This window comes from Mycothermus thermophilus, assembly GCF_041956435.1.
Source record: "Mycothermus thermophilus strain CBS 625.91 unplaced genomic scaffold VTJ04scaffold_7, whole genome shotgun sequence".
Taxonomy (NCBI): domain Eukaryota; kingdom Fungi; phylum Ascomycota; class Sordariomycetes; order Sordariales; family Chaetomiaceae; genus Mycothermus; species Mycothermus thermophilus.
Window position 1 is genome coordinate 2,360,770 of NW_027191433.1, and position 13,508 is coordinate 2,374,277.

The 13,508-nt window shown below is 53.7% G+C and overlaps 3 protein-coding genes across 3 annotated transcripts; 1 reads left to right on the forward strand and 2 right to left on the reverse strand.

The window, feature by feature from the left end:
- Positions 1–1,255: 1,255 nt before the first annotated feature.
- On the reverse strand, positions 1,256–4,191 carry VTJ04DRAFT_10417 (uncharacterized protein; the record flags this gene model as incomplete). Its single annotated transcript, XM_069358154.1, has 3 exons — positions 1,256–1,534; positions 1,589–1,896; positions 2,871–4,191. 3 exons carry the CDS (start codon positions 4,189–4,191, stop codon positions 1,256–1,258), a joined length of 1,908 nt encoding a protein of 635 aa, XP_069215151.1.
- Positions 4,192–5,213: 1,022 nt separating this feature from the next.
- VTJ04DRAFT_10418 (uncharacterized protein) lies at positions 5,214–12,461 on the forward strand (the record flags this gene model as incomplete). Its single annotated transcript, XM_069358155.1, has 6 exons — positions 5,214–6,711; positions 6,768–8,210; positions 8,271–8,607; positions 8,664–9,394; positions 9,506–10,408; positions 10,465–12,461. 6 exons carry the CDS (start codon positions 5,214–5,216, stop codon positions 12,459–12,461), a joined length of 6,909 nt encoding a protein of 2,302 aa, XP_069215152.1.
- A 379-nt stretch (positions 12,462–12,840) lies between these two features.
- VTJ04DRAFT_10419 (uncharacterized protein) lies at positions 12,841–13,481 on the reverse strand (the record flags this gene model as incomplete). Its single annotated transcript, XM_069358156.1, has 2 exons — positions 12,841–12,877; positions 12,934–13,481. The coding sequence occupies 2 exons, from the start codon at positions 13,479–13,481 to the stop codon at positions 12,841–12,843; spliced, it is 585 nt and encodes a 194-aa protein (XP_069215153.1).
- Between the last annotated feature and the right edge of the window lie 27 nt (positions 13,482–13,508).

Below are 13,508 nucleotides of genomic sequence, written 5' to 3' on the forward strand. Positions count from 1 at the left end.
TGTGACTTAAGAGTCAAGAGAATCCTTTCGTATGTGGCGCCGAGTCCTCTGGGTAGGTCGTTAAGCGCTTCGCGGACAGTGGCAGGCGAGTCCATGTTTCCAAGCATGTCAAGCTGATATGAGACATACTGCATCCTACGTGACAGTCAGTTAATATGCAACAGTCAATGACAGGTCCTTATAGGATTTTCAGTTGACATACATTCCATCCGCTTTTTCAATGAGTTTTGCCTTCACTTCAGCTTTCACATCTTGCGGCCACGAACTGAAATCGTGGCGGCTCAGTGTTTTGTCGATGAAGAGACCAATGTCAAGAGAGAGCTCCCCCCTGACTTGAGAGGTCCAGCGACGTCCTTCCTGGACCCTCGAGCAAAGGACTCACGGTGTTTTCAATTTCGATTTCAGGTCGGCTTGAGAGAAGCCAATGGGCGGTGTCGGGCATGGCTAGAATGAGGCGGAAAATGCTGTCGAGGAGTCTTTTGCGATCTCCACTTACGACTGGGGCCTCGTCGAGTCCGTCAAGAATGATGAAGACTGCACGGAAACCTCGCGAGGCGGCGGCGAGTGCGCCTTCGAGAGTAAGGAGATCGGGTTTCTCGCCCATCTCCTTGTATCGAGTCATGTCCTTGATGGGCTGTGGGGTATCCGGTCTGCAGCAGCAAAGTTGCTTGATCAATGAGGACACCATTATCCAGGCGTTCTGCTTCTGTGCGTCGCTGAAAGAAAAATAGAAATACGCCAGTGCTGTATCTGGAGAGCCGTAGTGTTTACTGCGAATCTGCTTGATGACTGAAGAGGTGAGAATGGTTTTGCCAGCCCCAGCTTCACATCCACCGTGTTGGTCAGCCTGGAGGTCAGGAAGATCAGAGAGAAGCAGGAGAGACGAGGAATTACCTTTTCCATGTAGCCACAAGATAGATCGTCCAGCTGTTTGTCATGTCTCGAACGCTTCACGTTGGAACAACTAGTCCCCAGTACCCGGAACCTGCTTCTCTCGTGCATGGTTGTAAATCTCGCTTGGGTCGACGGTAGAGAGCCATTCCAGCAATTCAGAACGCTCCCTGTCTGCCCGTACGGTTCTAATTGCATCGCGCAACCCCTGAATCCCAATATCAATTGCATTCCAACGAGATACACTCTCGTCATGCCGTTCTTGAGCATCTTGACACTCTTTGTCGTACTTCATGTCCCGCCAGGATTGAGTGATGGCAGTGAAGATACGCTCTTTCTCTCGAATTTCGCCAAGAAGAGACTCTCAGTCAAGCCACTTGACAACGTCCAGGCCCAACCGGAAAGCCGAGTTCCGTGAGTAATAATCATAGGCCGTGATTTGGTACTTAAGGACTATTTGATAAAGGTCCATGAGAGCCGTCTTGTACTCGATGTGAGCGAGAGAGGCGGTGTTGGAGGCCGGATGCGCCTCATAACGCCGGTGATAGAGTTTCTCCCAGAGGCGGCTTTGAGATATCAGTGACGCAATGTAGGAGATTCCTTGAGCTAGCGCGACTGCTTGCTCAGAGGGGTTGAGCAGCAACTAGGAAAAGTCAGCAACCATGTCCACGTCAGTATCAAACAGTGGGCCACTGACCTGGAGCAACAGGGACACTCCAGACCAGGCAAACGAAGCACAGGGATTTCCAGTAGTGGCACTCCCAATGTGTTCATTCACCATGCTGATGACACCCAGCACGGGAGCTGCCAGGTCGCGAACCGGAACCTCGTAGTCGGAAAACTTCAGCTTCCATGTGTTCCGCTCAACCTCCTCCATTTTCGCCTTGAGAAGAGCATGCAGCTGTTGCTCTCTGGTGGCATTGGTATCAAGAGAGAAATGTTGTTTCAAATCGGCTTCGTATCTCGCAATGAGATCAGGGTCGTCCTGTTTGAGCTTCTCATACGCTATTGCCCACAGTTGCCGGATGGGAGCATCAGAGCTAGCTTGAGGATTGCCACTTAGTTGGTCCCGACTGTCATCTCTGGGACTTGGAGCAATTTTCCGTTCGGCTTCGGTGGAAACAGGGGTTGCTCCCTTCCTGAGTACATCGCCAGATGCAGTTGGGCTGAACGAGAGACCATCCTCACCAGCCCTATCTCCAGATGCTGCGGGGGTGAGCGGGGAACCTTGGTTGCTATGTGTATCGTGGAATAGAGATGGGTTGGATGGGGGAGTCTCCTTGTTACCAACAGCAAGGTTAGTAGGTGGTGCTGGGTTGGCCAAGGGATTGTGTTTCCCCGCCCCTTGGTCAAATGGTCCTGAGGTATTAAGTGAATGATGATTGCTGGCCGAAGAGCCACGACGTTGATGGAAACGACGTTTCAACCGGCGAAGACGTCGCTACAACGAACTCAGCCCCATTGTTGATCGGCGTTACAACAGCGCCGGCCACACAAAAAAGGATTGCCAGTATGATGTGGTTAAGTCAGAAAGAAGTCACAACTTGCGGGGTAACTGCCTACTGCTTGAAAATCAAGGCCATCGAGCAGTTTGCAGGCTGAAAATAACATGGACCAACAGGGATGTGTTCGAAGTGTCGGTAGCTTGGTTAAAATAAGATATGGCTCTCATTGGAGGCTGAGGAGCTCAAGGTCAGACCCGGCAGGCAGTTTGGGCCTTTCGGTGAGACCCAACATTACCTACTTTCCTCGGTCGACCATCCATAGATGTGAGCATCTTCATTAGGTTAGTATTCACGTAAACCACAATCCTTGAGCGAAAAACAGACGATATTTCGTTTTCTCTCTCTTCTCTCTGTTTTAAAAAGAAGAAAAGAAGAAAAGAAAGGGGACAGAGACAAAATGGCCATATTAGGGAGGAGCCTGAAATTAAATGTCTGAATGCAAGGCGTTTAGGGAGGGAAATTATCAATAAGTACACTTCCCGCAGTAGCCACAAGAATCCGCAGTACACGCAGTGTAATCCGCGTCCTCCCCGTCATCCCACACAAGCGGGCCACCACCAGTTGAGTCATCGTCTTCCTCACCATCCGTGTCCGCTCCCTCCTTTGGCTCGTCATACTCCGGGATACTCCTTGATCCTTGACCTGCCTCCCTTAACTTCTTCCACTGCTCCATCACAGACTCAGACAACACCTCCCCAGCATCAGAAAGCTGCTTCCTTACCTCCAACACTCTTTTCCCGTCATGGACAAGCTCCATCTTCCTACCCGGCTGCACCTTAACCATGTCTCGAATCCGGTGCAGCAGCGCTGCTAGGCACGCCAGTTCCTTTTTGTGCTTTTCCTCCCAGTTGGTCACATCGTCACGAGCATCCTTGATTTCGATGTCCTCTGTCTTGAACAACCCATTGGTGTGGAAAGCGAGGATGAATGTCGGGATTTGAGACACCCAGAGGCGAGGGAGTTCCTCGGCCATGTGCGTGCCTTTGCCGCGGGTTTTAATGCCCCGCGTCTTGAGGTCGAAGAGGGCGGATTGAGGGATGAGGGAGCCGGCGGTCTTGATGGTCAAGCCTTGTGGCTGGAGTAAAGTCCCTTGGCCAGAGGATGTGGGCGGCGTGATGGATGTGGCTTCGAGGGAGTCGGCTAGGTCTTCCTCGGTCGTTGTTGATGGAACAGTGGTTGGTGAACCCTTGCGATATGGAGAGTCGGGCGGCTTGATGTACCCGTCCGCTTCGAACCGCACAACAGCATCAAACCCGCCGAACGAATAACGGATGAGCCGTTGATGCGATGCTGAGCCCCTGACATCAGCTTCCCATGTGGTGTTGGCTTCTGGAAACGTGTGGCCAAAGCCCCTGACATCCGGGATAACTTCGGTGGGGGAGTTCTCGCGCCGGACGAGAAATATAGTATTTTCAACGAGGTACACCAACATGCGAAATGCCTTGTCTTGGCCTCGTACGAAACGGAGGAGGTTCCCAAGTGTACTTCCGCATGCGAAAAGGTTGACTTCGGCCGGGATGATGGGCTCTGATCGAAGCGCGGCCACGACGGCGGGTTCGATGGGATGCTTGGGATATCGCGCGGCGTTCTTGTCCTTGTAGTAAGTCCCCCTGTCCTCCTTCAGAGGGACAGGGGATTTCTGTGGTGTCCATAACGGCGGCTTTCCGGGGATCAAGATTGTTGGACCAGACTTGGCTTTGTCCACCCAGCTGTACGAGGTAATTGTTCTGGCATTCTCAATCTTGGATGAGGACAAATACCGCTCGGAAGAAGACTCAAGGTCTTCGACACGCATGGTACTGATTAACTCGCCAAGTGGAGGCGGTGGCGATGGTGTCGAAGTGGAAGAGTGTCGCCGGGTTCTCCATCCCGAAGAAGACGATCTGCTTTGCCAGGGAGAGGGCGTCCAGCGGCCCTTTTGTCCCCGATGGAAGGACATGTCTGGCAGTCGCTACAGCTGATGAGACACAAACAATGAGGATCTCTAGCTTGAGGTCAATGATATCAACAATCCAGTGCTGAAGTGCAGAGAAGGCCAGTACTTGACCGGGTCCAGCACAGAACCCATTCGACCTGAAGGGCGTGGTACAGGTCAAAGCCAGATTCGAGAGAAAGCTGTCCGTTTGTAGTCGAAATTAATACGCATCCCTCGGCTTTGCGACCTGACCACCTCGCCGCTGTCCGCTGTATGCCTCCTCGGCCCGGTTCTTATCTGCCTCCGAATGCACCTTGCCAGAAACCGCCGATCAACCAGTTATTCGTTGGCCAACACCATGTGTGAGAGCCTGACGGGTGAGGCCTGACGGCCATCTGACCGTTGCACGTTCAAACGTTGGCCCGTTTTGCGAGCCTGAAAGTTGGCGCAACTGCATGTGGGAGCCTCGCCGATCGACGTCGACCACCCAACCGGCCGTTTGTCCAACCATCGATTGGCCCCCGAATTGCCTTGGCACAGCGAGGCGCTGCAGCCTCCCACACTCCAACCACTCCAACCTCAGAGCAGTATGCCGTGAGGCCTGCCACAGATGCTACATGACCAGTTGATACAGGGCTTGCATTGTGGTCAAGACCAGTCTCCGTCATCAGTCAAGGCATACACAGAACGGATGGCAAACGGTTGCAGGCTCTCCTAGATTGTCTGTACAATGAATAAAAACTCAATGACGAATGCCAGGAAAGTGCGGCGTTGGGTTAATGATCACTCCGGCCTATTAGTTTAGCAGATAAATACCTTTCAGAATTTCATCCCCTGACCTACTACCACCAAATACCTCCTACCTCGGGTCCCGACTCACCCTCTGTCATCGTACAATCATCATGACATCATCCCAAGACCAGTCCCGGCGCTCCCGCCTGAATCACCTGTTTCGCGACGTCCTCTCTGGCAAACGGTTGATCCGCACGGCCCAAGATGCGCAGCTCTTCCTCGAAGCGGTACGTACTCAAGAGCCACCGAGCAAGTGTGCCGAGATGCTAGTGTCGAGCAATCATGGCCTTGAAGCAATCCGCAACGCCATCCGAGTCGATGTCTCCCGGCAGTTCATGTTGTCGCATACCCTCCCATGGCTTCGTTATCTCTCCGACCCTGGCATCAAGGCCCTGGTTGATGGTCAACTTCTGGGACGACTGATCGAGATCGTCACTCATCCGTCAACAGTCATCGATGCTCTGATCACTTTGTTTGAGGCTGACCAGATCCCCGATGAGGCTCTGTATCCTTTCGCTTGGCTCTCTCTCGAGATCATGAACATGCCCCCGGGTGGTCTGGCTGGCCCATCACGGTTGATCGCCTGCCTCTCGGCCAGCACAAGGCTCATCAAATGCGAGATTCATGAAACGCGAGAGCTGGGCTACAGGATTCAGAAGACCATCAACATGCTCAGCAAACCGGTACAGTCTGTCCCAGGAGGCCCGGGAGGACGACACGATAACGATCATGAAGATATCAGAGACATCGCCATTTACCCAACGACGGACGAGTTCTTGTCTTCACATTCCCCTTATTACCGAACTTTGCAAGAGATCACCGAAACTCCCGCAGACCAGCGGGTAAGGGCACATATTGACAATCAATTCCGACTTTTGAGAGAAGACATGCTCACAGAGCTCCGAGAAGGCATTCAGATTGCCACCGGAAAGAAGAAAGGAAGACGAAAGGTTCTAGTCCTCAGCCGGCTGGCTTTTAAGGGGATCGACATGAAGGACGGCGCGGACCGGTATAAGAAATCCACTCTGTTGCTGCGATGCGGTTCGGGGCTGGAATTGCTGGACGAGTATCCTGTCAACGAGAGGAGAAAGTTCCTGAAGGACCATCCCAGCATTCTCCGTCACCAGACCTTCGGTGTCTTATGCAACGACAATAAGGACATCGTCGCATTTGCGTTTGTGGAACGGAACATCGATCATTTGATCATGAATCCCCCAATCGTCTCTCTTCAGATGATCGACCATGAACACCTCGGTCGTGCTCTTCTGGCGCTGGCCACTAATAAGCAAGGACTTCACTTCCTGCTGGTCGACACTCCGGTGTTTGCTTATGAGCCTGTGCTCTGCGAGCTTCAACGCATGACGTCTGTTCCCCTCCTTGATCTCCTCATTAACCCTGCCGCCATGAGCAGCGTCAACTTTGAGGTTCCGACAAGGCTCCTTGACGTTGTGACCAGGCTGAGGGAAGGTCTCGAACACTTCAAGGACGGGGCATCCGCTATCCGGATTATAAGGCCTGACAAGAAGGCGATTGACTTGGATAAGTCCCAACTCCGAGCCTTACTTGCCGCGCTAAGCAATCCAGTCACCTTAATCCAGGGGCCCCCCGGTATGTTACTCCCTCAGGATTCACCACGAGCTATCACATCTGATGCCATCCTACAGGCACTGGAAAATCGTTCATTGGCGCCGAAATCACACGTCGCATATACGAAGCCGGCCTCACGATTGCCGTGTTCACGTACACAAATCATGCTCTCGACCAGTTCGTCGAGGACCTTCGAGATGCAGGCATTCCAATCTCTGCTATGGTCCGCATCGGATCTCGAAGCAAATGCAGCGATCTCGCTTCTCAGATTTTGCTTTCGGAACAAAAGAGCGAATACAAAAGATCCCAGGAATCATGGGCCATCATCAAGATGCTCAAGAACGACGCTGGACAACAAGCGGTCAACCTCGAACAAGCGGTCAAGGAGTTTGCAGCTTTTGAACCTAGTTGGAAGGAAGTTTTTGAGTACCTCGAGTTTGCCGATGGGTGTTATAAGTTCTTCGATGCCTTTCAGGTTCCCGAGGATCAGTCTGGGTGGAAAAAGGCTGGAAAGAAGAACAAGGCTGTTGGGCCTAATTGGCTCTTCCGCCGCTGGAAGGATGGCCAGGACGCTGGATTTCTCAAGGAATCTATTTCTCCTGAGTCGAAGGAGGTTTGGGAGATGTCAAAAGAACAGAGGCGCCAGCATCTCGACCGATGGCTGCGCGCCCTCCGTGAGGAACGCCTGGAGGTTGTTAAAGATTTGGCCCGCCAATACTTGAGCACCATCGACGATATCAACAGCCATTTTGCGGAGGGCGACGCTCATGTGTTGCGCCAGAAGAGGATCATCTGCTGCACGACGACAGCAGCGGCAAAATATTCTCGCCTCATCCGCGCCGCTGGCCCACAGGTTGTCATGATGGAAGAGGCCGGTGAGATTTTGGAGAGCCACACCCTCACGGCGTTGACAGACACAGTCAAGCAGCTTGTTCTTATCGGAGATCACAAACAACTGCGGCCCAAGATCAACAACTACGCCCTGTCCGTCGAGAAGGGTGATGGATTCGACCTCAACTGCTCCATGTTTGAGCGTCTCATTAAGCAAGGAGTACCTTACGTCACTCTCACCAAGCAGCATCGCATGGCACAAGAGATCTCGGTTTTCCCACGGGCCCTCACATATCCCGAGCTACGTGACGGGCCGGGCACGAGTGATCGGCCCAGGATTCTCGGCCTCCGGGATCGTGTCATCTTTGTCAATCACAACAAACCCGAGGACACGGACAAGCAACTCCAAGACCGCCGTGACCCTAGTGTGAAGGAGAGCAAGCGGAATCGGTTTGAAGCTGAGATGGTTCTGGCCTGCGTTACGTACCTCGGCCAGCAAGGCTACTCAACTGACAAGATGGTTGTCCTGGCCCCGTATTTGGGTCAAGTCCGGATTCTGAGGGACCTGCTGCAAAACTATCATGACACAGCTTTGTCGGACATGGACGCGAGGGAGCTCATCCGGGCAGGTTTGATGAGCGAGGCTTCGGCGTCTCTAGCCAGGAAACCTCTTCGCATTTCCACCATCGGTATGGTCCCGGTAATTGGCTGTCCCCAAACACCAGTGACACCTGCTAACACTTCTGCAGACAATTATCAAGGCGAGGAGAGCGATATCGTGATTGCTTCCCTCACAAGGTGCAACGAAAATGGCGACATCGGCTTCATGGCCGCTCCTGAGCGGCTGAACGTGCTCATTACTCGGGCCCGGAACGGCCTCATCATGCTTGGCTCGATGGCCACATTCCTCAAGAGCAAGAAGAGCTCTTCGACGTGGCGACCGTTCTTCAATCTCCTCAACGAGAACGGGCATCTCTACGATGGCTTGCCGGTCAAATGCGAAAGGCACCCTGACCGGACCGCCTTGTTGTCTGACCCGGCGGACTTTGCAAGACTCGCTCCGGATGGTGGATGCTCGGAACCTTGGTACGTTCCATGTCGCCTTTCCATGAATGATGTCGTGGATTCTGACTTCAACCCAGCAACGCTCCCCTGAAATGCGGCTTGCATACCTGCTTACGGAGGTGCCATCGTATCACCAACCACAGCCAAACAGAGTGCAGTGAGCTAGTCGACAAAACCTGCGACCGAATGCACCACACTCGCGTCCAGTGTGGAAAGCAACACGAGGGCTGCGTAAAATGCATCGCAGAGGACCAAGAGGCGGAGCGGCGCGCCAAACGGAACTTAAAGCTCGAGATGGAACGCCGTCAGAACGAACAGGAGTACAAAAGGAAACTTCAGGAGATCGAAGACGAGATGGAGCACCTGCGGTTGCGCAACAAGTATGCGCTTGAGCAGGAAGAGCGCGAGAAGACTCTCGAGCAACGCCGCTTCGATCTCGAGGCTCTCAAAGATACGGCGCAGCGTCTCAAGCGACAGATTGAGCTGAAAGCCCAGATGGCATTGTGCGCATTAATGCCTAACGCCGGAAATCAGGACAACAAGAGTTCCGGGACGCCGGCAACGTCCACCACCGACGTGCGGACTGGAAGTTCATCATTCACTGGTGCTCAGGCTGAATGGGAAGATCTCAAGGAGTTCGAGGGCGCCGCGAGCAGGCCACTGGACAAACTGATGGAAATGATAGGACTCGAAGAAGTCAAGAAGCAGTTCCTGGATGTCAAGTCCCATGTCGACACAACTCTGAGGCAAGGGGTGTCGATGAGCGATGAACGGTTCAGTGCGACGATGCTGGGGAATCCGGGGACAGGTACGTGCTTCCCATCTCAGTCACCGCCAACCCAATGTTGTGGCCTTTGTTGGTCTGTCATCCTTGGGACTCTCTGTCTTAATCTGACACATGATTTGTTTGTCATTACAGGAAAGACAACGGTTGCCAGACTGTACGCGCAGTTCCTGACGGAGCTCTGTGTCATCCCTGGGTCAGCCTTCAAGGAGACCACTGGCGCAGCTCTCGCCAATGCAGGTGTTTCCGGCACCAAGGATATGATTGAAGAGATCCTCGAGGCTGGCGGCGGTGTCCTCTTCATTGATGAGGCCTATCAGCTTACGTCTGGCAACAGCTATGGTGGAGGCGCTGTCCTCGACTATCTCCTTGCGGAAGTCGAGAACCTCCGTGGCAAGGTCGTCTTCGTCTTGGCCGGTTACAACAAGCAGATGGAGAGCTTTTTCGCCCACAACCCTGGTCTTCCCAGCCGTTTCCCCATTGAGATGAAGTTCGCTGATTACACGGACGAGGAGCTGCTCAAGATACTTGAGCTCAAGATCAACAAGAAGTACCACTGTCGCATGAAGTGCGAAGAGGGCTTGACGGGACTGTACTCTCGGATCGTGGCACGACGAATCGGACGAGGCCGCGGAAAACCGGGCTTCGCCAATGCGCGTGCTGTGGAAAACCAGCTGGACAGGATCTCGCGTCGCCAGGCGGACCGTCTTCGCAGAGAACGGAGGGCTGGCCTGAAACCTGACGACTTCTTGCTCACTAAAGAAGATCTGATCGGGCCCGAGCCAAAAGGGGCCCTCGCAAACTGCGCCGCCTGGAAGGAGCTCCAGAGTCTGATCGGACTGGATGCAGTAAAGGAGGCCGTCAAGTCACTTGTCAGCACGATTGAGTACAACTACCAACGCGAGCTCAGTGAACAGCCCCTGATCGAATACTCGCTCAACAAGCTCTTCCTCGGCAACCCCGGAACTGGAAAGACCACTGTCGCAAAGCTGTATGGCCAAATCCTGGTGGCCCTGGGCATGTTGTCCAACGGAGAAGGTAAAACACCCAACATTATTCCATAATACAAGAGGGAGTGACTAACATTGGCACAGTGGTCGTCAAGAACCCCAGTGACTTCGTCGGCGCCGCGCTTGGCCAGTCTGAGAAGAACACCAAGGGCATCCTCGAGTCAACTGTCGGCAAGGTCCTGGTCATTGACGAGGCTTACGGCCTCTACGGCGGCGGGGACTCCCAGGGCGCGACGTCGGACCCATACAAAACAGCGGTCATCGACACGATCGTGGCCGAAGTCCAAAGCGTGCCTGGCGATGACCGGTGCGTACTGCTCCTTGGGTACAAAGACCAAATGGAAAAGATGTTGCAGAACGTCAACCCGGGTCTGAGCCGCCGATTCCCCATGGCATCGGCGTTCATGTTTGAGGACTTCACGGATGACCAGCTCCGCAAGATCCTTGATCTCAAGCTCAAGAAACAAGGATACGAAGCCACCGACCAAGCAAAGAACACGGCCATGGAGATGCTGAAGCGGGCACGCAACCGACCAAACTTCGGCAACGGCGGTGAGGTCGATCAACTTTTGGACATCGCCAAGGGCCGTCATCAAACACGGATGAAGAAGGGAGAGGCAAAGGATGCTTCGCTTCTTGAGGCCCGCGACTTTGACGAAGACTTCGACCGAGCGGAGCGTGCTGAGACGAACATTCGCAAACTCTTCGAAGGCAACGTCGGCAGCGAGCAGGTTATTTCTTTGCTCGAGGGATACCAGCAAAATGTTCGCACCATGAAGGCCCTCGGCCTCGACCCGAAAGAGAACATTCCGTTCAATTTCCTGTTCCGCGGCCCACCTGGCACCGGCAAGACAACGACAGCCAGGAAGATGGGAAAAGTCTTCTACGACATGGGCTTCTTGGCCTCGACGAACGTTGTGGAATGTTCAGCCACAGACCTCATCGGGCAGTATGTCGGCCAAACCGGGCCCAAAGTGCAGCAGGTTCTGGACAAGGCACTTGGAAAGGTTCTCTTCGTGGACGAGGCATACCGGTTGGCTGAGGGCCACTTCGCCAAGGAGGCCATGGACGAGATCGTCGACTGCGTCACCAAGGAGCGATACTTCAAGAAGCTGATCATCATCTTCGCGGGATATGAGGACGATATCAATCGTCTGATGTCCACAAATCCAGGCCTGACATCTCGGTTCCCCGATGTGATTGACTTCCACCCGTTGGCAGGCGAAGAGTGCATCGCGTTGTTGCTGAAATTGTTCCAAAGGCAGAAAAGCCTTCTTCACAACAAATCTGGGACTTCGTTTGATCTGTCTTGTTTGGAGAACCCCAACGACACATTCAAGGAGAACATGATCAACAGGTTTACAGCTCTGGCCGCGCAGAAGAATTGGGCCAACGCCCGAGACGTGCAAACACTGGCCAAGACCATGTTCAACAGGGTGATGAGCGACACCGAAGCTGTGAAGAAACGAAACCTTGTTCTCACTGAAACTGCCGTCACGGAGGAACTGGATCGCATGCTTGCCGAGCGTGCTGCTCGCGCCGCTTCCGCCACTCTCCCTGTGATTCGAAGACTTGGAGAACTGAGGCAGCAGCTCCCGCCACCTCAGCAGCGCGAAATGGCGCCCCCTCAAGCCAGTTCAACGACGGTTGCCACCGAAACAGCCACGGCGCCACTAAGAGACGAAACACCGCCTGAGCAACGCCCACCATCCAAGCCAGTCACAGAGGTCACAAAAGTCACTCCAGCACAGCAATCCTGCGGCAAGGTAGCCACCCGGGACGCAGGCGTCAGCGACGAAGTCTGGGAACAACTCCAGCGCGACAAGCAAGCAGCCCAAGAGCGAGAGGCAGAGGTGCGGCGCCTCAAAGAGGAGGTGAAGAAAGCGAGTGACGATGTCCGGGAGAAGATTCTTCAGCGGCTCATCGAGGAAGAGGAGCGGCGGCTGCGGGAGCAAGAGGCGCGTGAGAAGCTGGCAAAGATGGGGTTGTGTCCGATGGGTTATGAGTGGATTAAACAGAGCGGTGGGTGGAGGTGTGCTGGCGGTTCACATTGGGTTGATGATGGGCAACTAGGTCTGTAGGAATACCGGAGATTCTTGTCTGTTAGCTGTTGACTTCCGTCTCTCATCAAGCACATTTCTGACCCCAGGTTCTGGTATGAGAATGCATCGTTCCTGTATTGCCCCGTGGTGAAGACGACATGTCGTCGAGAAAACCACTGCCCACATGCCAAATCCATTGCGACTAAACTCATGTCCCGTTCTGTGTCCCGAAACCGCCCCAGAAACTCAATTCATCTCCGAAAACAGGCCCATATCTGACCTCCCGACCCAACGAGCCGCCTTCCCGTAACAACGCAAAGGACGTTCTAAGAGTAAGTGATCTTGGGGGAAACCCCACTCATGAACTGGAGTGACTGATGGCGCAACTTTTGATCTTGAGCAAATTGTCCTCAAAACTTCAGTGGACCAAGGATCCTGGGTGGATACTTTGGAGACTGGGATTAATTAGCAAAGTCCCAAGACAATACGCCATCGATGGGCTATCACCCACCCCATCCTCACTGCTTGAGGAGTTCCCTGTGGAGGAGGTGCTGCCGAAGAATCCGGTCCTCGCTGCTGGAGTCGTCCTTCCCCTTGTTTTCGGAGAGATTCATTAACGGGACCAGCTACCGCCATGGCCCTCCTTGAACGTTTCTCAGGTTTGTCGTTCGACTTCTCATTTTCCACCGAACTGCGCTTCTTTCTATCCTTCTCCACGGCTTGGTCGTTTTTCTTGCCGAGCTCCTTCTCAGGCTCATTGGCCTTTTGTCGTGGGACGTCTGGGTCTCGAGCAGTGTGGCGAGCCGGAATAGGACCAGAAAGGCTGACCAAATGAGGGGTTAACGTGCTCGGTGGCATCGCGAAATGTGACAAGCCGCACTCTTCCAGAAGGGTGCGAACCTGGAGAGGGAGCACCATGGTCGGAGAACAGACCTTGAGCGCGATGATAAATGCCGGATCGGGGTAGAAGACAGGATGATTCGCGTCAAGAAGTTGCTTGATGTCTTTGAGTTGGGCGACCATGTATGTTGTAGGCCTACTGGTCGAGTACCACTCCATCTTCTCGGAGTGGCTAATCCAAAAATG